Source organism: Ahaetulla prasina, chromosome 16, assembly GCF_028640845.1.
Source record: "Ahaetulla prasina isolate Xishuangbanna chromosome 16, ASM2864084v1, whole genome shotgun sequence".
NCBI classification, from domain to species: Eukaryota; Metazoa; Chordata; class Lepidosauria; order Squamata; family Colubridae; genus Ahaetulla; species Ahaetulla prasina.
In genome coordinates, this window is record NC_080554.1 from 10,736,463 (window position 1) to 10,760,383 (window position 23,921).

General features: G+C 47.6%; 1 protein-coding gene across 8 annotated transcripts in view; it reads right to left on the bottom strand.

Annotated features, from left to right (window-relative positions):
* The window catches only part of DNM1 (dynamin 1), a 134,185-nt gene that overhangs the window by 33,019 nt on the left and 77,245 nt on the right, over positions 1-23,921 (bottom strand). For all 8 annotated transcript variants that reach the window (XR_009152327.1, XR_009152325.1, XR_009152326.1 and 5 more), the window contains exons 15-16: positions 4,565-4,674; positions 4,359-4,470 (exon numbers count right to left, since the gene is read on the bottom strand). Coding sequence is in view for 5 of the 8 variants with exons in the window: in XM_058159600.1 (XP_058015583.1) it covers positions 4,359-4,470; positions 4,565-4,674 (222 nt within the window). In the remaining 3 variants the exon portion in view is untranslated. The remainder of the gene's footprint in view (positions 1-4,358; positions 4,471-4,564; positions 4,675-23,921) is intronic.

Below are 23,921 nucleotides of genomic sequence, written 5' to 3' on the forward strand. Positions count from 1 at the left end.
AGAGAGGGCTCTGTGTGCCACCTCTGGCACACATGCTATAGGTTTGCCATCACGGTTCTAGAAAAACAACCTTCATTAGCAAGGGCACCACAAAAGGAAGTTAGTATCAGATCCAAAGCTTAATCTGGACCTTTGTTGAATTACCACCGTTCCTCTCCCTTTGCAGTTGATCCAAATAATTTACGGACGACTGTTTCTCCCAAGATATGAAACTCAATGTGGTAGAAGGACAAGTTTTACCACAGGTCTCTTCTGTTCGCCATCACTCCCTCCTTACATTGGTGCTCTAAAGCCCTTCTGCATCCAGGAGAGGCGAGATCGAATTCCAAAGGTCGGGAATTTGGGATTCAGATTTTTGTTTCGATCTGAAAACCAGAAAACCAATTCCACTCTCGCTCTCCAGATCGTATAAATTCTTCTTTCGAGTTAGCGCAAAATGAACATTTGGAATTTTGACGTGCAATTGCGACTCGGTTCAGAGACTCGATCCAACAACGGCGTTTGGATTTAATCTCTAAACCTACGATTTGCGTGATTACGTACGTAGCTTGCAGGTACCTGGGGAACCAACAACTGGGAAACTAGATATTAGATAGATAGATATTTTAAAAAAGAAATAAATGCGAAAAGAAAATTTTAAATCTTTCCCCCCCCCCTCTTTCTGTGGTAGTTTAGGAATGGGGGTAGGATATGTTCCAGAGAAGACGAAAACAAGCAGAAAGGAACATTCTAGAAAAGGTAAGAAACGAAACCAAGCAGGCAACGCGGTATGAAGTGGAGAGAAAAAAAGGGTGAAGGACAAAGTTTCTCTTAGAATATAGGGATTAAAGTTTAAATTAAAGGGGGGGGAAAAGGAGTTTAAAAATGCGTCCAATATAAAAAAAAAGTATAATTCAAAGGAAAATGGCACAGGAAAAGAACGGTCCATCACTTACTTTATCTTTGTCCTGTGAGGCCAGTTTGAGCACACAAAAAAAACACAAGAAAAAATGTGATTTTTTTTAAAAAAGTAAGTAGGCATATTTCCTGGCTAACTAATTCAGTGTATTCAATAATCGGAACAGGATCTTTACAAAGTCAAAAGGCAATCCATTAAAAATAAAATTGGCTTGAGGGCAACATTGGAAGAACTTCAGGATCAGGTTGGAGATGGATCATTATGGGCAGGGAAAAAAATCTACCTTGGTGATCTTTAGGCCTTGAGAATGATTTGAAAAGACCATCATCAATCAATCGATCTTTAAATACCACTTCTTAAAACAAGTGACTTATGAACAAAGCCATTTTCAGGCCGTTTTCAGGTCATTTTCAGGCCGTTTTTGGGGCTCTATTTGGCCTGAAAAATGGCCAAAAAATTCCAAAAAACAGCCTGAAAAACGGCCTGGTTTTTGGCTGTTTTTTGGGCAGTTTTCAGGCCGTTTTCTGGTGCTCCAGCTCCCGCGAAGACCAGCAGGTGACGGAGCGTGTGCCTTCAGAGAGGGCTCTGTGTGCCACCTCTGGCACACATGCTATAGGTTCACCATCACGGTTCTAGGAAAACGACCTTCATTAGCAAGGGCACCACAAAAGGAGGTTAGTATCAGATCCAAAGCTTAATCTGGACCTTTGTTGAATTACCACCGTTCCTCTCCCTTTGCAGTTGATCCAAATAATTTACGGACGACTGTTTCTCCCAAGATATGAAACTCAATGTGGTAGAAGGACAAGTTTTACCACAGGTCTCTTCTGTTCGCCATCACTCCCTCCTTACATTGGTGCTCTAAAGCCCTTCCGCATCCAGGAGAGGCGAGATCGAATCCCAAAGGTCGGGAATTTGGGATTCAGATTTTTGTTTCGATCTGAAAACCAGAAAACCAATTCCGCTCTCGCTCTCCAGATCGTATAAATTCTTCTTTCGAGTTAGCGCAAAATGAACATTTGGAATTTTGACGCAGTATCATGACTCGGTTCAGAGACCCGATCCAACAACGGCGTTTGGATTTAATCTCTAAACCTACGATTTGCGTGATTACGTACGTAGCTTGCAGGTACCTGGGGAACCAACAACTGGGAAACTAGATATTAGATAGATAGATATTTTAAAAAAGAAATAAATGCGAAAGAAAATTTTAAATCTTTCCCCTCTTTCTGTGGTAGTTTAGGAATGGGGGTAGGATATGTTCCAGAGAAGACGAAAACAAGCAGAAAGGAACATTCTAGAAAAGGTAAGAAACGAAACCAAGCAGGCAACGCGGTATGAAGTGGAGAGAAAAAAAGGGTGAAGGACAAAGTTTCTCTTAGAATATAGGGATTAAAGTTTAAATTAAAGGGGGGGGGAAAAGGAGTTTAAAAATGCGTCCAATATAAAAAAAAAAGTATAATTCAAAGGAAAATGGCACAGGAAAAGAACGGTCCATCACTTACTTTATCTTTGTCCTGTGAGGCCAGTTTGAGCACACAAAAAAAAAACACAAGAAAAAATGTGATTTTTTTTAAAAAAAGTAAGTAGGCATATTTCCTGGCTAACTAATTCAGTGTATTCAATAATCGGAACAGGATCTTTACAAAGTCAAAAGGCAATCCATTAAAAATAAAATTGGCTTGAGGGCAACATTGGAAGAACTTCAGGATCAGGTTGGAGATGGATCATTATGGGCGGGGAAAAAAATCTACCTTGGTGATCTTTAGGCCTTGAGAATGATTTGAAAAGACCATCATCAATCAATCGATCTTTAAATACCACTTCTTAAAACAAGTGACTTATGAACAAAGCCATTTTCTCAGCATTGGTGCAGGACTGAACAGCCAACGGACAAAACCCGAGGGATTGGTACCCATAAAATATAACACTTGGACGGGGGAGTGCAAAGAAAGAGAAATAAAAATAAAAGAAAGACAAGGGAAAAAATTGGTTAGAAACTGAAATCTTAACCAGAAAACACAATGTATAGATGGAGCCAGTGAAGGTGCTGTCGTTCCAGAGCCTCGCCAACAGATGGCGATGTTGTCCTTCTGGTGGACCATTCAACATGGCAGCCCACCAGTTAGAAGCTCATATCGGGGGTCTTTTCTCTCTGCCCCCCTCTGCGCATTGACCAAAAGTCTTGGGAAAAGAATTTTGCAAGAGTCTAATAATTCAGGTTGCCATTCCCTGGTTTCTCCTCCTGGGGGAATGCTGTAGTTCAGAGATATCCAACCTTCTCAACTCCCAGAATTCCCCCAGTCAGTCAGCTGGGGGAATTCTGGGAGGTGAGGACCACAAGTCTTCAAATTCCCAAGCTTGGTCACTCTCCTGCTGTACATGCTCCCAATTTTAAACTGTGAGGGCCCTACTTAATAAAATTAAGACTTTCCCACCACGGATTGTGTCCTGCAAAGAACGCAACTTCCGTTTGAAGTAGGGGGAAAGGAAGAAGAGTAGAATTTTTCCTCTTCTTCTTGATTTTCACCCAAACCAATGATCCTTCTAAATTTTAGATTCTAAACCAGGGGTCACCAACCTTTCGGACCTCAGGGACTACTAAATTCATCATTTTAAATCCTGTGGAGCACTAATATGATCTGCCTAATGACTGGTGGGGTGGCTAGGTGGTCATGTGACTGAGTGGGTGTAGCCAACTCAATATCACTCACATTGAGGGGCGCCTCACCGGCCTCTACTCACCCCCCCCCTTGACAGTCACTCCTCACCTGCCTGCCCGGGCTCCTTACGGCCCCAACAGGAAGCAGTTGTTGGAGCTAAGCAGCCACCACGAGAAAGAGTTGGCAAAACAGCTCAGTTCAAATTGGATCTAATTGAGAAAGAGGCTCAGTAGAAGCACCTCACTGAGGACTACGAGCATAGGCTTTCCAAGCAGAGGGAAGACCTGCGGGAGTACAAGCCCAGGTACCGGCGCCTGGAGGCTCAGCGGGCTGAGATGTTCAGCCAGTTCCAAGCCATGACGCAGTCCCACTGCAACAAGGCCCTCCGACTCTTCACCACCAGCGACACTTCCCTCCAGCCTTCGCCCAAAGCCCCATACCAGGAGGCCAAAGCAGACCCCAAGTCGGAATTTCTGACCTCCTTCAACTCACACAAAAAGACCCCGAAGGGGGAGACTCTCTGCAGCAACACAAATATTCATTGCACGTATCCAGCCCAGGGGCCGTAGTTTGAGGACCCCCCGATTTAGCGCAATATGAAAAATGCAAATAGTTTTTCTGTGGACCACCACCATTTTCTCGCGGACTACCAGTGGTCCACGGACCACCGGTTGGCGACCGCTGTTCTAAACCAAACACGGAACTAAGTCCGGTTTATCCGCCATCTCAGTGAGACGGTTTGACTTCCAACTTTCACGCCTGCTCACGTTTCATTTTCCACCGCTCCTCAAACTCACCCCAACACGTTCTGGGTAAACTCCAGCCCGCAGGAAAGACGCCTTCCAACTGTCGACCTCCTCCTGGGTTTCGCACGCCAGTTCCAGTTGACGGTAATCTTTGTAAACGTTCCTGGGTGGTGGGGAAGGAGAGAAGGTGAGACCTTGCGTGGATTTGCCTACTCGCTGAGCTCATCGTCTCGAGCCGGGACAGAAGACGAACTGACCTTTGCTCAGTGTTGAAGAGGGCGAAGATGTGCTTGCTGGACATGAAACCTTTCTCAATGTCTCGTACCTTCAGGTTGTCCACCGGCAACATGTACTTCTTCTCTTTCTCCTAGAAGACAAAAGCCACGGACCCAGGGGTGGTATTCACTGACTTTCCCTACCGGTTCGTAAATGTGAGCGCCTCGCTTCTCTCGCACGCGCCCCATTCCACACATCTCTGACATCAATACAATTGAACGTGTCCAGAAATATTTTACAAGAAGAGTTCTCCATTCCTCTGAAAACAACAAAATATCTTATCCCACCAGACTTGAAATCCTAGGCTTAGAAAACTTGGAACTCCGTCGCCTTCGACAAGACCTGTGTTTAACACACAGAATCATCTATTGTAATGTCCTTCCTGTCAAAGACTACTTCAGCTTTAATTGCAACAATACTAGAGCAACTAATAGATTTAAACTTAATGTCAACCGCTTTAATCTAGATTGCAGAAAATATGACTTCTGTAACAGAATCATCAGTGCTTGGAATACTTTACCTGACTCTGTGGTCTCTTCTCATAATCCTAAAAGCTTTAACCAAAAACTTTCTGCTATTGACCTCACCCCATTCCTAAGAGGACCATAAGGGGCGTGCATAAGAGCACAAGCGTGCCTACCGTTCCTGTCCTATTGTTTTTCTTTTCTTCTTCCTATATACATATATGCTTATACCTCCTTATATTTACTCATATATGTGTTTATATATTATATAATCTTTTTGTATGATACCTACATATATTGTTATGACAAAATAAATAAATAAATAAATAAATAAATAAATAAATAAATAAATAAATAAATAAATAAATAAATAAATAAATGTGCTTAGCTGGCGCCTGGCCTTCCATGCATGCGCTTAGCTGGCGCCTGGCCTTCCATGCATGTGCCCCAACCTCAAAAACAGGCCTAAATAGGATGGCATAGACCCAGGACGGGGGCGGGCCAACCAGTGATTTCTGCTACCAGTTCGGGCGAACCGGCGCAAACCGGCTGGACACCACCTCTGCACGGACCGCATGTCATCTCCAAGCTAGACGCGCCAAGACATTCTATACCTTCTCTCTTGGTTGATGATTCGGGCAGCTGCGGTCCCAAACATTTGGTAACTTTTTTATTTTTTTACATTGGGTGGAATGGATGCTGCGAAGACTACAAGTAGAAAGTAACAATGGTGGGATCTGGATAAAATCCGAATCAGAATAGAGCTGGAAGAGACCTTGGAGGTCTTCTAGTCCAGCCCGCTGCCCAAACAGGAGATCCTATATACTATTTCAGACAAGTGACTGTCCGGTCTCTTCTTAAAAACCTCCAATGATGAAGCACCCACAACTTCTGGAGGCAAGCTGTTCCACTGGTTAATTGTCCTCACTATTAGGAAATTCCAGGTTGCTTCTCTTCTCGGTTAGTTTCCATCCATTGTTTCTTGACCTGCCTTCTGGTGTTTTGGAAAACAAGTTGACACCCCCCCCCTCCTCTTTGTGGCAGTCCCTAAGACACTGGAATCCTGCTATCATGTCTCCCCTAGTCCTTTTTTTCTCTAGACTAACCAAACCCAAATCCTGCAACCATTCTTCCTATGTTTTATTCTCCAGGCGCTTAATCATCTTAGCTCCTCTTCTCTGCACTTTTTCCAAAGTCTCAACATCTTTTTTGTAATGTGGTGACCAAATCTGGGTGCAGTATTCCAGGTGTGGCCTTACTAAGGCTTTATAAAGTGGTACTGATACTTCACATGATTTTGATTCTATGCCTCTGTTTACACAACCAAGGATAGTATTCGCTTTTTTACCTCCTGTCCTGCTGCACACGGCTGGCTCATGTTTAAGTGATCATCCACTAGGACTCCAAAGTCCATCTTGCAGGTACTGATTTAATAATAATAACAGAGTTGGAAGGGACCTTGGAGGTCTTCTAGTCCAACCCCCTGCCCAGGCAGGAAACCCTACACCATTTCAGACAAATGGTTATTCAACATTTTCTTAAAAATTTCCAGTGTTGGAGCATTCACAACTTCTGCAAGCAAGGTGTTCCACTGGTTAATTGTTCTGACTGTCAGGGAATTTCTCCAATTTCTCCAATTATTCTAACTGTCTCCAATTTCTCCAATTGTTCTAACTGTCAGGAAATTTTAAGCCAGGTTTTGCTAATCTGTACTTGTACTTTTGGTTTTTCCTGCCCAGGTGTGCAAACTTTGCTTTTCTCCACATTAAATTTCATGTTGTTGGATAGGGCCCATTAACTTTGTCTCAATGGGACTTCTCAATGCTTAATCCTTCCTCAAAGTGCTCACAAGATAAAGTGACCAGATTTCAGCGATGGCAAAGCGGGACACCATTGACGGTGGGGGGCTGCGCATGCGCGCTGAGTCTTGCCACCTGCCTGAAGGAGGAGGAGCGGCTGCTGCTTCTCCGCTCTTCCAGGCAGGCTCGTCTCTCCTCGTCTCTCCTCTCCTCTCTTCTCTTCCTCTCGGGTGAAGTCAAGCGGCGTCTCTCCTCCCTCTTGCGCCCCCTTCTCCACCACTCTCCCTTCTCCGCCTCCTCCTCTTGCATTGCCGCCTCCCATTTTCAGAATGGGAGTGAAACAAAACAAAAAAAAAGATCGGGAATTTTTGGAATTGCCGCGGGACGCGGGACAAATTATTAAAAAGCGGGACTGTCCCGCCAAAACCGGGACGTCTGGTCACTATATTATAAGACCATGTGATCAAATCCGTCCCTCGCTTGTCTTTCTTCTAGAAGCCGTCAGTCAAACCAGAAGCTGACCTGATGGCAGCCATTTTGATGCTTCAGTGTTGCCACCCTATGGGGGGTGTTGTGTTCAATAAACACGGAGGCGCGTTGAATCAACAACTATTCTTTAATCTTAGAATGCTCTCGAACAGGCACGAACTGTGCTCCAACCCAACGAACGGAACTAACTAAACTCTGACAGGAACAAACGTTTTTTCCTCTCAGCAAGACACAACATTGCGAACTGTCAGATGGGGAGCCAATCACAACGCTCCCGGCTTCTCGCTTCTTCTGTTGCTTGCGTCTCAGCCAATCAGACTGAGCGGTGCTCGGATTGGCTGATACGCAGGACACAACAGGGGGAATAGAGATAGCCGGGGGTTTGAAGCCAAAATAAAACACTTTTCTCTGGGAACCAAGGGCATTCTAAACACCTGGCCAGTGAGAGGAGGAGCGACGTTACCAGGTGACTAGACCAGGGGTGAAATCCAGCAGGTTCTGGAGAACCGGTAGCGGAAATTTTGTATAGTCCGGAGAACCGGCAAATGCCACCTCTGGTTGGCCCCAGAGCGGGGTGGGAATGGAGATTCTGCAATATCCTTCCCCCAGGAGTGGGGAAGGAATGGAGATTTTGCAATATCCTTCCCCTGGAGTGGGGTAGGAATGGGGATTTTGCAGTATCCTTCCCCAGGAGTGGGGTGGGAATGGGGATTTTGCAGCATCCTTCCCCTGCCACGCCCACCAAGCCACGCCCACAGAACCGGTAGTAAAAAAAAATTGAATTTCACCGCTGGACCAGGCAGCGCCTTGATTGGACCATGTGACTGATTGTTTGGGGAAAGTGAAAACTTTTAATTTGGGGGAAACCACAGGAACCTTCTGAGTTGGTTTTCACCAGAACTGTGCCAATATGATACATCCAATAAAGCTATTTACAGCTAGTTACAGATTGACTGTAACACCAAGGCCGTACGGACTGACTTGGAGGAGAATGGCTTGTCATCTGGACCTGGGAAAGTGGGGCCGTTTGGGTTTGGGGGTAGAATAACGGCCCCACGGAATCCTGGAAGTCCATGGTCCATCTCGCCAGCTAGGGAGTCTAGTCTTGCTGCAATGACATTTTGCCATCTTGACCGGCTTGGATGGACTGCTGACTGTACTGTATTTTTATTGATGCGAAGATTTTCAACTGCGGACCTTCTTGCCCTCAAGTAGATTCCCCTCTCTCGCAGGTCTGGCCCTCCACACTATCGAGGGCACATCTCGAGGACGGGTTTTGGAACCCCGAGAGTTGGCATGCGAAATCTAGGAGGCTTAGGGGATTTTTAATGAACTGTTTTAATCGTTTTTTACCAGGGAGTTTTAAGGGGAATTTTAAGGGGAGGAAACTGACGGGTTTGGTTCTGGGGTGGATGGGCCCGTCAGGAAGGGGCTAGGTCCACCATGTGTTCAACGGTAACTTAATAGGTCCTGGGGTTATGGCGAGGGTGTCGCTCCAGTTTGTCAGGGTCGAGCTATTACTACGGTAAGTGGGAGAGGCAGATATGACGGAAGGGGGCACATCAGGTTTCGGGGGCTCGCTCTCGCTGTTTACGAGCGATTGCGTGCTCCGGCCCCCCAGAATTTTCCGTGACCCGAGTGGCCAGGATAATCGGGAACTGGGCCTCCGGCTGGTGTTATGTAATGGCAGGTCCGCGGTTAAGAAAGCCCCTGATTTCAGATCTTATTCAGGAAGGGACCGCGGACGTTATGGGCGTTACGGAGACCTGGTTGGGCACCAAGGGGGTTCCCTAGTGGAGATGTGCCCACCAGGCTTCCGAGCATTCCATCAGCCGAGGGCCCAGGGTAGGGGTGGAGGGGTGGCGGTTATCATCAAGGAGAGTCTGGAGCCGAGGGAGACCACTGTGCCTCAGATAGCTGGGTGTGAATCCCTCTTCGTGAAGTGGGGTCGTAGAACTCAGGTGGGCTTGTTGATCACGTACCTGGCTCCTTGCTGCGTGACTACAGCCCTGCCTGAGCTGTTGGAGTTGCTGGCCGGGTTGGCAGTTGAGACCCCCAGACTGCTGGTCATGGGGGATTTCAATTTGCCATCAGCCGGTGCAGCATCCTCGACAGCTCAGGAGTTCATGGCTTCCATGACGGCCATGGACCTGATTCAGTTAATTGACGGCCCTACCCACGTCGGGGGAGGTACCCTAGACCTGATTTTTATTTCTGGCCAGTGGTTTAATGATCTGGTTTTAAATGATTTAGTTGTGGAACCTTTGTCATGGTCAGATCATTTTCTCCTTCGTCTAGACTTTCTGACCGCTACCCACCATCGCAGGGAGACGGAACCAATGCGTTGGTTCCGTCCCAGGCGCCTGATGGACCCGGAGAGGTTCCTGACGGAGCTTGGGCCGTTTCCCGAACACCTGTCCCACGACTCGACTGAAGAGCTAGTTGCGGCCTGGGAACGGGCCGCGGCTGGAGCTTTGGACCGTGTCGTGCCTTTGCGGCCTCTGACCCGGCGTCGGTCTCAACCAGCTCCTTGGTTCTCCGAGGAGCTGAGGGAGATGGAGCGCCGGAGAAGACGCCTAGAGAGTGCCTGGGGATCCAGCCGCTCTGGGGCTGACCGGGCACTAGTTAGGTCCTATAGTAGGACCTACCTAGTGGCAATGAGGGCTGCGTTCCCACGCTTCCTCCCTCATTGCGTCGGCAGATAACCGCCCGGCCGCCCTCCAACAGGAGGGGCGGGAGGACCCCCTACAAGGGCGTGCCGAGGAGTTTAACGGTTATCTATACGACAAAATCGTTCAGCTTCGGGACGGATTGGATCAAAATTGGGTAGATCCAGGCGAGGGTTCCGAGGCCCGTCTTGTTGAGGTGGTTTGGGATGACTTTGATCCTGTGACTCCCGAGGACATGGACAGGTTGCTGGGCAGGCTGAACGCCACCACATGTTTACTGGATCCGTGCCCCTCCTGGTTAGTACTGGCTACTCAGGAGGTGACACGAGGCTGGCTCCAGGGGATTACAAATGCTTCTCTGCGGGAAGGGGTCTTTCCGGCAGCCTTGAAAGAGGCGGTGGTGAGACCCCTCCTCAAGAAGCCTTCCCTGGACCCAGCTGTTTTAGGAACTATCGCCAGTCTCCAATCTTCGCCACGGCGAAGGTTGTAGAGAGTGTGGTGGCATGTCAGCTACCCCAGTACCTGGATGAAGCTGTCTATCTAGACCTGCTCCAGTCCGGCTTCCGCCCGGATACAGTACGGAGACAGCTTTGGTCGCGCTGGTGGATGATCTCTGAGGGCCAGGGATAGGGGTTACCTCTGCCCTGGTCCTATTAGACCTCTCAGCGGCTTTTGATACCATCGACCATGGTATCCTGCTGCGCCGGTTGGAGGGGTTGGGAGTGGAGGCACCGCTTATCGGTGGTTCTCCTCCCACCTCTGATCGGACGCAGACGGTGTTGACAGGGGGGCAGAGATCGACTCCAAGGTGCCTCATATGTGGGGTGCCGCAGGAGTCGATTCTCTCACCCCTCCTGTTCAACATCTATATGAAGCCACTGGGTGAGATCATCAGTGGCTTTGGGGTGTGATACCAACTGTACGCTGATGACACTCAGCTGTACTTTTCCACCCCGGCCACCCCAGTGAAGCTGTCAAGTGTTGTCCCGTGTCTGGAAGCCGACGGGTCTGGATGGGGAGGAACAGGCTCAAACTTAATCCTCCAAGACGGAGTGGCTGTGGATGCCGGCACTGCACAGTCAGCTGCAGATGCGGCTGTCTGTCGGGGGTGAATCATTGGCCCCGATGGAGAAGGTACGCAACTTGGGCGTGTTCTGGGATGGCCGGTTTCCTTTGAAGACCATTTGGCGACTGTCTCCAGGAGAGCATTTTATCAGGATCGCCTGATCCGCCAGTTGCGTCCCTTCCTGGACCGGGATGCCTTATGCACAGTCACTCATGCCCTTGTTACCTCGCCTGGACTACTGCAATGCTCTCTACATGGGGCTCCTTGAAGAGCACCCGGAGACTTCAGCTAGTTCAGAATGCGGCTGCGCTGGGTTATTGAGGGAGCGCCTCGAGCTCCCACATAACACCTATCCTGCGCAGACTGCACTGGCTACCTGTTGTTTTCCGGTGCGCTTCAAGGTATTGGTTACCACCTTTAAAGCGCCCATGGCTTAGGACCGGCTATCTACGGGACCGCCTACTGCCGGCTTCTATCTCCCATCGTCCGCACGCCCCACAGAGAGGGACTCTCAGGGTGCCGCCAGCCAAACAGTGTCGACTGGCGGCCCCAGGGGAGGGCCTTCTGTGGGAGCTCCGACCCTGTGGAACGAACTTCCCCTCGGACTTCGACAATTACCTGACCTTAGGACCTTTCGCCGCGAACTTAAAACTTATTTATTTCATATGGCTGGACTAGCCTGATTTTTATTTTTATTGGATGGGGTTTTTAAAAGTATGTTTTGGGCATTTAAATTAGTTTTTTAGGGGTTGTTTTTAAATTATTGTGTGTATTTATATTTTATCTGCCTGTTCACCGCCCTGAGTCCTTCGGGAGAAGGGCGGTATACAAATTAAAATATTATTATTATTATTATTATTATTATTATTCTTTGAGGAACCTACTTGCCTCGGAGGTTTACTTGCCATGAGTGTATTACTTGGAACCCTGGCAGCTTCTTCTAATTAAGAGACGACGAGTACTATTGCAAGTATCCTAAAGGGGGACCTCTTCTTCTACAAAGACCATCCTGGACTCCAGCACTCAACTCTTGGCGGTGTGTTTTATGCATCACGGGCTTTGACTGGAAAAAATGAAGAGCTGTGGTTGCTCACAGCAGGAAAATGAATGGAACGAAGAAGAAAACCCACATAAGACGTCCAAACGAGTCCCAGGAGACCCGTTTGGAATGGTGGCCTCCAGCTTAAGGTAGTCCTGCTGGCCATGAGCTTGTCTACTCCGCCATGAAAAAGTCTCCAAGTACGCCGCGGCCCCAAAAAGAGGGCGTGCCCCCAAAATTCGCCTTGACTGCATTTTATTTTAAGAGTCATGTAGCCACCAGGAATTTTCCTTCTGCAGTTTTAAAAGACAAAGACAACAGGAAGCCCTAGGAGAGAACGTGAACATGGAAAAATGGATGCCTTATTTTTTGTAAAAAAAAAAAAACACCCCTCCCCAGAGTCAGGTTTCCAAGTCTCTTCCAAATCTTGGGGGCCGTGACCCCTTAAATCTTGGAAAATGGGGCTGAGGGCTGCGGAGCAGTGGTGGGTTGTTACCGGTTCACCCCGAATCAGGCAAACCTGTAGCGGCGGTGGCGGGAGGCTTGCCCACCGCCTGGACACTTCTGCATATGCCTGTGCACGAGCGAACCGGTAGCAAACTAAATTAAAATCCACTACTGCTGCAGAGCCCCTACTGCTACGGGGGACCAGGCTGTTCTGGTCAGCATGGTACATAGATCTGAAGCCCAAATGTAAAATAATGTGATTAGTAGAAAGGACTTTACACCGGGGAGAATGCGTTACCGAGATGAGAAATCCTATAGAAACACAAGAGAACCAAGGCTTGAATAAAACGTAATTTTTTTTTAAAATGGTAATCGCGTTGAACTGGAGGTTGGAACGAGAAGGAAGACTGAGAAAGCAACTAGAGAGACGTGTCCAAAGCTATTTCCCTTATTTGCATTGTCCAAAGATTTCTTCTATCCTGGTTATCTCAAACAGTTGATCTCCCTCTCTAAGAGGACGGGGCGGGGGTTACGTCTTCCTTTCCCAGGACCAATCTGGCGGGCGCCACCCTGCTCCAAAGCGTCTCCAAAAACCCAAACATTCAGCTGAGCTTCGTGGCAGCTCCGACTTGGTCTGCCCGATGATTGAGAACCCAAATGAGGTGTTGCCAACTCATTTCACAGAAAACGATGGTCCTCTAAATCGGGGAGGTCTCCAACCTTCAACCTTTAAGACTGATGGACTTCAACTCCCAGAATCCCTCAGCCAGCACGGTGTCCATCCTGCAGCATGGCTGGCTGAAGAATTCTGGGAGTTGAAGTCCATCAGTCTTAAAGTGACCAAGGCTGGGGACTCGAAGTGCTTCCAGATGGGAGGGAAGCTTTATGGGTCTCTTGTCAAGAGATCTGGCGGGCGGTCCTCAAACAGGAGAACTGACAGCTGGATCGCACACTCTTGGCTTGCCCATATTTAGGGTTCCCCACCTTGTTTTGTGTCAATCATGAGGTTGTAGCCTGATTGTCTGGAGCTGGGAGTCAAGGAAGACTCTCCTAAACTCCAGATTCATCATTTTGAGCAAAGTCAAATGGTTTGGCCAAACCTTGATGCCTTGCAAGAGAGTTTAGCGTGCCACAAGGAAGGTCAAGAGGAGAAGAAGAACCCAACAGATCTTCTGGAAGACGGCCAGATGGTCCTGCTCCTTGCTAGACCCTCACTCCGACCTTGATAGAGGAGAGACATCTTCAAACAACCCACACTCCACAACAGGGGTCACCAACCTTTTGGATCTCAGGGACCATTAAATTCATAATTTTTGAATTCCACGGACCCACTAATATGATCTGCCTAATGACTGCCTGGGTGGGCGTGGCTAGGTGGTCATGTCACTGGGTGGGCGTGGCCAACTCAATGCTACTCACGTCAAGGGGCACCCCGCCAGCCTCTACTCGCTCCTCCCACCCACTCCTCTTCTGCCCACCAGGGCTCCTTAGGGCCCCAATAAGAAGCAGTTGTTGGAGTTAAGCAGCCACCATGAGAAAGAGTTGGCAAAACAGCTGGCTCAGTTCAAATTGGATCTGACCGAGAAGGAGGCACAGCAAAAGCATCTCACTGAGGACTAGGAGCATAGGTTTTCCAAGCGGAGGGAAAACCTGCGGGAGTGCAAAGCCAGGGACCGGTGCCTGGAGGCTCAGTGGGCTGAAATGGTCAGCCAGTTCCAGGACATGATGCAGTCCCACTGGAATGAGGCCCTCCGGCTCCTTGCCACCAATGGCGCTTCCCCCCAGCCTTCACCAGGAGGCCGAAGCAAACCCCAAGTCAGAATTTCTGCCCCCCTCCGACCTGCATAAAAAGACCCTGAAGGGGGAGACTCTCTGCAGCAATACAAATATTCGTTGCACGTATCCGGCCCAGGGGCCATAGTTTGAGGACCCCTGATTTAGTGCAATCTAAAAAATGCAGATAATTTTTCTGCAGACCACCAAAATCTTCACACAGACCAACCAGTGGTCCACGGACCTTCAGTTGCTGACGGCTGCTCCAGAAGACAAACGAAAGGAGTTTCTTCTGTGTCGAAAATGTTTTAACATCTTGGCTTTGTCATTTTTTCCCCCCCCCGCTCTGGGTTGGTAGCTAAGAGGTTGCATAAGCCAAAATCTGGGCTGCCTCCTCCTCCTCCTCCTCCTCCTCCTCCTCCTCCTCCTCCTCCTCCTCCTCCTCCTCCTCCTCCTCATTTCTGCTTCTCATTTTCTGGAGGCCCAGAGGCGTCCTTCAAAATAACAGCAACGCTGGTATTTGGCTTCCCAGCCGGCTGACTTCCCATTTCAATTTTTTTTTTCTCCTTCTTCTCCAAACTAAACATCGGCGTTGCTGATTAATTCCAACCCTTTTCCAGCTTGCTTGCCCACCCAGCCGCCAGCGGGGTTGCTCAGTATCCGAGAGCTTCTTTCTAACAAATCGAGCCAAACTTTTAGAAATTTGCAGACAGCGAAAGCCTCACGGAATTGCACCCAGTTGCTAGTGGGGGGGAAAGTCCGTGAAAAGGCTTCAGTTCCATTAACGCGTGTTTTTATTTTTAAGAAATTCGCTTCTTTCCGGGCATTAAAACCCCACAGACATGCATGTCATCGCGAAGGAAAAATCTCTGCATGTAGCCACTAAGAGTTAATCAGGACTTGATGGCATGTAATCCATCCATTAATGCAGAAAACTAATGCCACAAGTCCAATATCTCAGGGGCTGCCACAAAGAAGAGGGCGTCAAGCTATTCTCCAAAGCACCTGAAGGCAGGACAAGAAGCAATGGGTGGAAATTAAGCAAGGAGAGAAGCAACTTAGAACTAAGGAGAAATTTCCTGACATTGAAAACAAGTAACCAGCGAAACAACTTGCTTCCAGAAGCTGCGAATGCTCCAACACTGAGAGTTTTTAAGAAGACCTTGGACAACCATTTGTCTGAAGTGGTGTAGGGCTTCCTGCCTGGGCAGGGGGTTGGACTAGAAGGCCTCCAAGGTCCCTTCCAACTCTGTTATTCTAAAAAGTAACTGAGTGAGTGGTTTGACCTTATGCACAAAGCTTGGAAAAAGGCAGATTGTACAGGCATTTTATGCAGGATTTTTTGGGAGGGCAGTTGCATGTAATTTTGGTGTGGTGCCTTAGGACCACCCTTTAAAAATTAACGAAGAAAAAACAGCACATCTCCAGTATGATTGGACTGAGATGTAACTCTCTTTCAGGGAATTAAATATTTCCTCCTCCTCTCCCAATAAAAACCAACATCTAGAGTTGGTCTAAACTCGATGTAACATTTCACAGAAAAAAATGTTAAGACGCCACATAGATTTTAAGCCAGAACTATTTTCGTTAGGCATCATACCAGAAAAAAATAAGTATTGCTATGTAAATGAATTGACCCAGGGGTGAAATCCAGCAGGTTCTGACAGGTTCTGGAGAACCGGTAGCAGAAATTTTGAGTAGTTCGGAGAACTGGCAAATATCACCTCTGGCTGGCCCCAGAATGGGGTGGGAATGGAGATTTTGCAGTATCCTTCTCCTGGTGTGGGGTGGAAATGGAGATTTTGCAGTATCCTTCCCCTGGAGTGGGGTGGAAATGGGGATTTTGCAGTATCCTTCCCCTGGAGTGGGGAGGGAATGGGGATTTTGCAGTATCCTTCCCCTGGAGTGGGGAGGGAATGGAGATTTTGCAGTATCTTTCCCCAATAGGGAGGGAATGGGGATTTTGCAATATTCTTCCCCTGGAGTTGGGAGGAAATGGGGATTTTGCAATATTCTTCCCCTGGAGTTGGGAGGAAATGGGGATTTTGCAATATCCTTCCCCTGGAGTGGGGAGGGAATGGGGATTTTACAGTATCCTTCCCCTGGAGTTGGGAGGAAATGGGGATTTTGCAATATTCTTCCCCTGGAGTTGGGAGGAAATGGGGATTTTGCAATATCCTTCCCCTGGAGTGGGGAGGGAATGGGGATTTTACAGTATCCTTCCCCTGGACTTGGGAGGAAATGGGGATTTTGCAATATTCTTCCCCTGGAGTTGGGAGGAAATGGGGATTTTGCAATATCCTTCCCCTGGAGTTGGGAGGAAATGGGGATTTTGCAGTATCCTTCCCCTGGAGTGGGGAGGGAATGGGGATTTTGCAGTATCCTTCCCCTGGTGTGGGGTGGAAATGGAGATTTTGCAGTATCCTTCCCCTGGAGTTGGGAGGAAATGGGGATTTTGCAGTATCCTTCCCCTGGAGTTGGGAGGAAATGGGGATTTTGCAGTATCCTTCCCCTGGAGTGGGGAGGGAATGGGGATTTTGCAGTATCTTTCCCCAGTAGGGAGGGAATGGGGATTTTACAGTATCCTTCCCCTGGAGTGGGGAGGGAATGGAGATTTTGTAGTATCCTTCCCTTTGAGTGGGGAGGCAATGGAGATTTTGCAATATGCTTCTCCCAGGAGTGGGGAGGGAGTGAGGATTTTACAGCATCCTTCCCCTGCCACGCCCACCAAGCCCCACCACGCCCCACCAAGCCACGCCCACAGAACCGGTAATTCCACCACTGCATTTTAAATACTTAAGAAAAACCACGTGGCCTTCAAAACATCAGCAAAGATACCCACGTTTGGTCTGTAACAGAAACAAGAGTCCAAGGGAGGGACCTTGGAGGCCATCTAGTCCGACCCCCCTGCTCGCGCAGGGGAGCTGTACCAGGGATTCGAACCGCCGAACCGCCGACCTTTCTGATCGACAAGCTCAGCGTCTTAGCCAACGAGCCGCCTAGAGCCAAACTCAAACTCTTCCGAGACCCAAGGGAAATGGATTTCCAAAGCTTCAAGGTTGACCCGAAGCTGGTGAAGCTCTCAAAAAAGTTCGCCGTCTTTTTTCGCGACTCCAGTTTTGGGCACCCCGAGAGGGGGTGCCCAACACCCGTCCCCCTCTCTGCAAACCCCTGGCCTCTCCGGTCTCCTCTTTCATGCCCAGCCTGTTTTATATCAATGCTCTGACTTCATTTCCTAACAACAGACGAGACAAGAAAGCAGACGGTTGCAAGCGAAGTTATAGAGGGGCCAGGGTTTTTCCGAAAGGGGCTGGCCGCCAGCCGTCTTACCCATGTGTTAGCAATCAGGCTGCTTGTCTGTGGTGGGGCCAGTCCCGCCAAGCATGGAGAGTTGGAAGGGGGGGAGAGAGTTGCAGGCAGGATTAGGGCCAACGAGAAGGGAGGAGACCTCTCCCTTCTTGGCCCAAGACCAAAAAGCCACACTTCATTTTTCATGCTACAGGACGATGTCCCAGCGGTTGGAGGTTCTGAAAAGACATGATTTGGGCGAAGCGAGATATCTAAGAAGAGTTGTTATCGTCTCCTAGGACCAAGAGATATGTGTCTCTCCCAGGACCGAGAAGGAATAAGGGACATAACTTCTGGGCTCCATGGTTGAATTTGCGGAATACAAGAGGAGGAGCTCCTGAGGTCAAAATGGACTTCCATCTACTTCTACATTTCAGATCTAAAGATCTTCTAGACGAGGAACGCCACCCTATCTCATATCACTGCCCGGGTCTCATTATAGATGCCTTTCCAGTTAGAATAAGGTCAAGTCCAATTCAGAAGAAGTCTCCAGATGGCCAAGACAAGGCCAAGAGGCCACGTCAAGAAGTCCAGAAGTCTCCAGAATCCAGAAGAAGCTTCTAGAAGTCTTCCATTGATTAAGTGTTCCTGACAGTGAGAACAATTAATCAGTGGAACGACTTGGCTCCAGAGGTTGTGGTTGCTCCAACACTGGAGGCTTTTTAAAGAAGAGGTTGGACAACCATTTGTCTGACATATCCAATATTTGATGGGCTTCCCCAAAGAAGAGGGAGTCAAACTATTCTCCAAAGCACCTGAGGGTGGAATAAGAAGCAACTCATCAAGGAGAGAAGCAACTTAGAACTAAGGAGAAATTTCCTGACAGTTAGAACAATCAATAAGTGGAACAACTTGCCTGCAGAAGTTGTGGGTGTTCCATCCCTGGAGGTTTTTAAGAAGAGGTTGGATAACAATTTGTCCGAAGTGGTGCAGGGTTTCCTGCCTGGGCAGGGGGTTCGACTAGAAGACCTCCAAGGTCCCTTCCAACTCTGTTATTCTATTCTATTCTAGTCTAGTCTATTCTAGTCTAGTCTAGTCTAGTCAATTCTAGTTAATTCTATTCTATTCTATTCCTATTCTAGTCGATTCTAGTTGATTCCAGTCTATTATATTCTATTTTATTCCTATTCCTATTCCTATTCCTATTCCTATTCCTATTCCTATTCCTATTCCTATTCTGATTCTGTTCTATTCTATCCTATTTGATTCTGTTCTATTCTATTCTATTCTATTCTAGTCTAGTCAATTCTAGTCTATTCCTATTCCTATTCCTATTCCTATTCCTATTCCTATTCCTATTCTATCCTATCCTAGTCTAGTCTAGTCTAGTCTAGTCAATTCTAGTTAATTCTATTCTATTCTATTCCTATTCTAGTCGATTCTAGTTGATTCCAGTCTAATATTCTATTTTATTCCTATTCCTATTCCTATTCCTATTCCTATTCCTATTCCTATTCTGATTCTGTTCTATTCTATCCTATTTGATTCTGTTCTATTCTATTCTATTCTATTCTAGTCTAGTCAATTCTAGTCTATTCCTATTCCTATTCCTATTCCTATTCCTATTCCTATTCCTATTCCTATTCCTATTCTATCCTATCCTAGTCTAGTCTAGTCTAGTCTAGTCAATTCTAGTTAATTCTATTCTATTCTATTCCTATTCTAGTCGATTCTAGTTGATTCCAGTCTATTATATTCTATTTTATTCCTATTCCTATTCCTATTCTATCCTATTTGATTCTGTTCTATTCTATCCTATTTGATTCTGTTCTATTCTATTCTAGTCTATTCTATTCTAGTCTAGTCTAGTCAATTCTAGTTAATTCTATTCTATTCCTATTCCTATTCCTATTCCTATTCCTATTCCTATTCCTATTCCTATTCCTATTCTATCCTATCCTAGTCTAGTCTAGTCTAGTCTAGTCTAGTCTAGTCTAGTCAATTCTAGTTAATTCTATTCTATTCTATTCTATTCTATTCTATTCTATTCTATTCTATTCCTATTCCTATTCCTATTCCTATTCCTATTCCTACTCTATCCTATTCTAAGAAATGATCCAGGGTGTCCTGTCTAAACAGAGGGTTGGACTAGAAGGCCTCCAAGGTCCCTCCCAACTTCAAGAAAACGTTAGCGGCTGCTTTCAGAAGATACCAGGGAGGGAGCCAAGAATGAGGTATAATAAGGATTGAGATCTTCATCCGGCTTTTGAAAAGCTGATAAACAGAGGTAGGAACAAAACCAAAACCAAACAAAAACCAGGGGATTCCAGCTCTCCAATTCCCTATTTTGAAATTCTAGCTGGATCATCTCCCTCCCGAGGAAGCCCAGGAGGTTCTGCAGCAGCTCTGGTCCTTCCACAAAAGAGAGCGAGTGACTCTGTGGGCCCAAGAGAGGAGGGGAGGGGTCTGGAAAGGGGGGAAAGGAAAGACACCGCTCTCTCTGATTTATGGGAGGTTGCGAAATATAATGACCGCATTAAGGAGAAAAAAAACAACATGTCCACCCATCTCCTTCTTGGATGCTTCCCTTTCTCTGCCATGAGTCAGTTACTCATGAGATGGATGACTAAAGTCGATAAATACATAAATAAACGAGAAGAGCAGCTGAACGTAGTGACCCTGAATCTGCTATGTGTCTGGACCGACTTACTCCTGGCCCAGAATAGGCCGAGATGCCTGCTGGAAAGGCAAACCAGACCCTTCTCACGTTGGCCATCTCGGAGGAGGTCAACCCAACATATGGGCCAAGCCAAAGAAAGTGGGCCTTCTTAAGTGTCCTGGATGGACATCCCTTTCCCTCTTCCATGTGGCTTCAGGAGGTCTTTCCAGTTTGGTGGAGGAGAAAGCCAGATCTCATCTGAGAAAGCTCTCAACCGCTTGGTAGACTTTCCAAGGGAATTAAAGGACTCTAGAAAGAGCGCAGAGAAGAGCAACAAAGATGATTACGGGACTGGAGGCTAAAACATATGAAGAATGGTTGCAGGAACTGGGTAGGTCTAGTTTGATGAAAAGAAGGACTAGGGGAGAGATGATAGCAGTGTTCCAATATCTCAGGGGCTGCCCCAAAGAAGAGGGAGTCAAGCTATTCTCCAAAGCACCTGAGGGTAGAACAAGAAGCAATGAATGGAAACTAATCAAGGAGAGAAGCAACTTAGAACTAAGGAGAAATTTCCTGACAGTTAGAACAATTAATAAGTGGAACAACTTGCCTGCAGAAGTTGTGAATGCTCCAACACTGGAAATTTTAAAGAAAAGGTTGGATAACCATTTGTCTGAAATGGTGTAGGGTTTCTTGCCTGGGCAGGGGGTTGGATTAGAAGACCTCCAAGGTCCCTTCCAACTCTGTTCTTATGTCTACGTTTAAAGGAAATTATGTGCGAGCTACGCATGTTCTCCGGTTGTGAGTTCACAAAAGCTACCGGGAAATCCCAACAAAGAAAGGTATGGAAGCTCATGGATTTGCTCTAAGATTCCCCTCGCAAAATATCTCCCACCCCACCCCGGTGGTGGGAAACTCGTCAATGACACCCAGATGTTGCTCATGACCTTCAACGGGTCTGTATTTCTGAACCGATTGGCCTCTTTCTGCCTTCCCGTCCCAGCACATTTCAACCTACTAAACTGGCTTCCACTCCTCCGAAGTCATCAAGGAGCATTTAAAAAAAGAAGAAGAAAGTGAGGAGGACGGAACCAGCCAGCAGTCCTCAAGCGTCGGGCAAGAGAACCGACGGCAACAGCATCCTTCCAGAGTCTCTATTTATTTGGTTTCTTTTCCCGTTTTTTTTGGCGGATTGGCGCGCTCCGCTTCTCCCCTTCTGGCCTCTCTCTCTCTCTCTCTCTCTCTCCCTGGCGCACGCTGTTGAGTCTCTGCATCACACATAAAGCCCTCTTTATCCCTGACAGCCTTGGAGAGGAAGCTGAGTGCATGGCCCAAGGAACATCTGGAATTACTACATGGAAGCTATGCACAAAAAAGGGGAGGATGACATCCCTCAAGGCTCCCTCCAAGGTAGGGAGGCTTTCTCTCTCTGTCTCTCTCTCTCCCCCACCCTACACACACCCTCCCACCAACCTTCCCCACCAGACGGCTCTTGGTTCTTCTCGAACTCTGACCTTCTGGGAGGGGGGTGGTGGATTGACAAGCTCCTCCTTGGACGCAAGTAAGTCCTGCCACGTCAATTCAGGCAGAGAATCTGAGGAGAAGCAAGAGGGAAGGAAGGAAGGAGGGAGGGAGGGTGCGAAAAGGCTGGAGGAAGGGAGGAGGCACGAGTGCGCCAGATGCTGGGTGGGGGGGGGGCACTTGAGAGGCCACAAAGGAGGGGGAGGCAGATCGCTCGACGGACGTACGTGGTCGCCCAGAGGCGAACGGCACAGGCTACCAGCCAAGGTGGGTCAACAAACTTGTGGCCAGCTTGAGAACCAAGCAGCGGGATCTCTTGACCAGCCAGCTTGAGAAGCCAAGTGAAATGGGGTTCTTTGAACGACCCCTCCTCCTCTCAAAATCTCCCCCCCCCCAAAACACCCCAAGGCTTTTTTTGGGGGGGGGGAAACGTGATGTGGATGATTGGGGCCCAAAAGAATTGGCCAGAGATCAGGAAACTCGATGGTGCCCAAGGAACAAGTCTACCTTTGGGGACCCGGCCGCGTCGTAATTGCCAATTTATTTATTTACTTGTTTCCTCTGAAGGATTTTTTAAAAGATTTGTTTTGTCTGTTGCATTCTCCCTCCAACTTTCTTCCTAGGAGCTTGGGTGGAAAAGGAAGAAGAAGGGGAAGGAGAAGAAGAAGGGGAAGGAGAAGAAGAAGAAGGAGAAGAAGAAGGGGAAGGAGAAGAAGAAGAAGAAGAAGAAGAAGAAGAAGAAGAAGAAGAAGAAGAAGAAGAAGAAGAAGAAGAAGAAGAAGAAGAAGACGTCGTGGATGAGGAGGAGGAGGAGGAAGAAGAAGAAGAAGAAGAAGAAGAAGAAGAAGAAGAAGAAGAAGAAGAAGAAGAAGAAGAAGAAGAAGAAGAAGGAGAAGGAGGAGGAAGAAGAAGACGTGGAGGAGGAGGAGGAGGAAGAAGAGGAAGAAGAAGAAAAGAAGGAGAAGGAGAAGGAGAAGAAGAAGAAGAAGGAGAAGGAGAAGGAGAAGGAGAAGGAGGAGAAGAAGAAGAAGAAGAAGAAGAAGAAGAAGAAGAAGAAGAAGAAGAAGAAGAAGAAGAAGAAGAAGAAGAAGAAGAAGAAGAAGAAGAAGAAGAAGAAGAAGAAGAAGAAGAAGAAGGAAGAGACCCGAAGATCTCAAAATGGAAAGAGCCACGTACGTCTTCAAACTTCTTCGTCTCGCCAAAGTAAGTCTCCATCCCTGGATGCAAGATTTGATCTCTCTCCCTCTCTCTCCCTTTTCTACCTCTCTAGGACTATTTTGACACCTCTCTCTTTCTCTTTCTCCCCCCCCCCTTCACCTTGGTTTCTTGCAAAGAAGGGATTGGTGGTGGGGAGGAGGAGAACCCGGCGCTCCCGTACTCCATCCAAAGTCTGGACCGCGAAGATCCACTCCGTCTGCCCAGTGTTCGGACTACCTGTTCAGGACTACGAGATTGTACAGTAGTCTGCACATTGGTTAGGCTGGGCTGGGATATGCAGCAGCTGCTGGTGCCACCAAGCCGGGATGGAGGAATGAGGCGTCTGCATTGGCCAAGGAACACCACGGCTGCGTGTGTGTCGGCTTCCTCAAAGACCCCTGTCCTCCTGTCTCCAATTTGTCTCTTGTCTTTCAAAGTTCGTCCCTCTCTCTCTCTCTCTCTCTCTCCTGCCGTGTGGATTCTCCATTTTTGCAAAGCCAGGTCTCTCAAATTACCTGGGCCGCCCTTTAGATTTTGAGAGCATCTTCTGGCTTAGAATAGAATAGAATAGAATTTTTTTATTGGCCAAGTGTATCATATCGATATAAAGAAGAAGGACGTTGCAAAAGATTTGGGAGCTTGTCGGGGTGGGGGTGTGGGACTGTCCCGGGAGGATCACGATGATGTCGATGAAAAGGATCAAGATCCCCACCCCACCCCCACAAGGTACTTTTTTCAAGAGGCAACTGGACTTTCTGGATTTTTTTTTTCTTTGAAGACATTTCGCTTCATCATCCCAGAAGCTTCTTCGGCTCTGAAGGAGAGAGAAGAAGAGCTGAAGTCAAGAGCTGAAGAGGCTTCTGGGATGATGAAGCGAAACCTCTTCAAAGAACAGCCAGAAAGTCCGGGGGCGGAAAAAAGCACCAT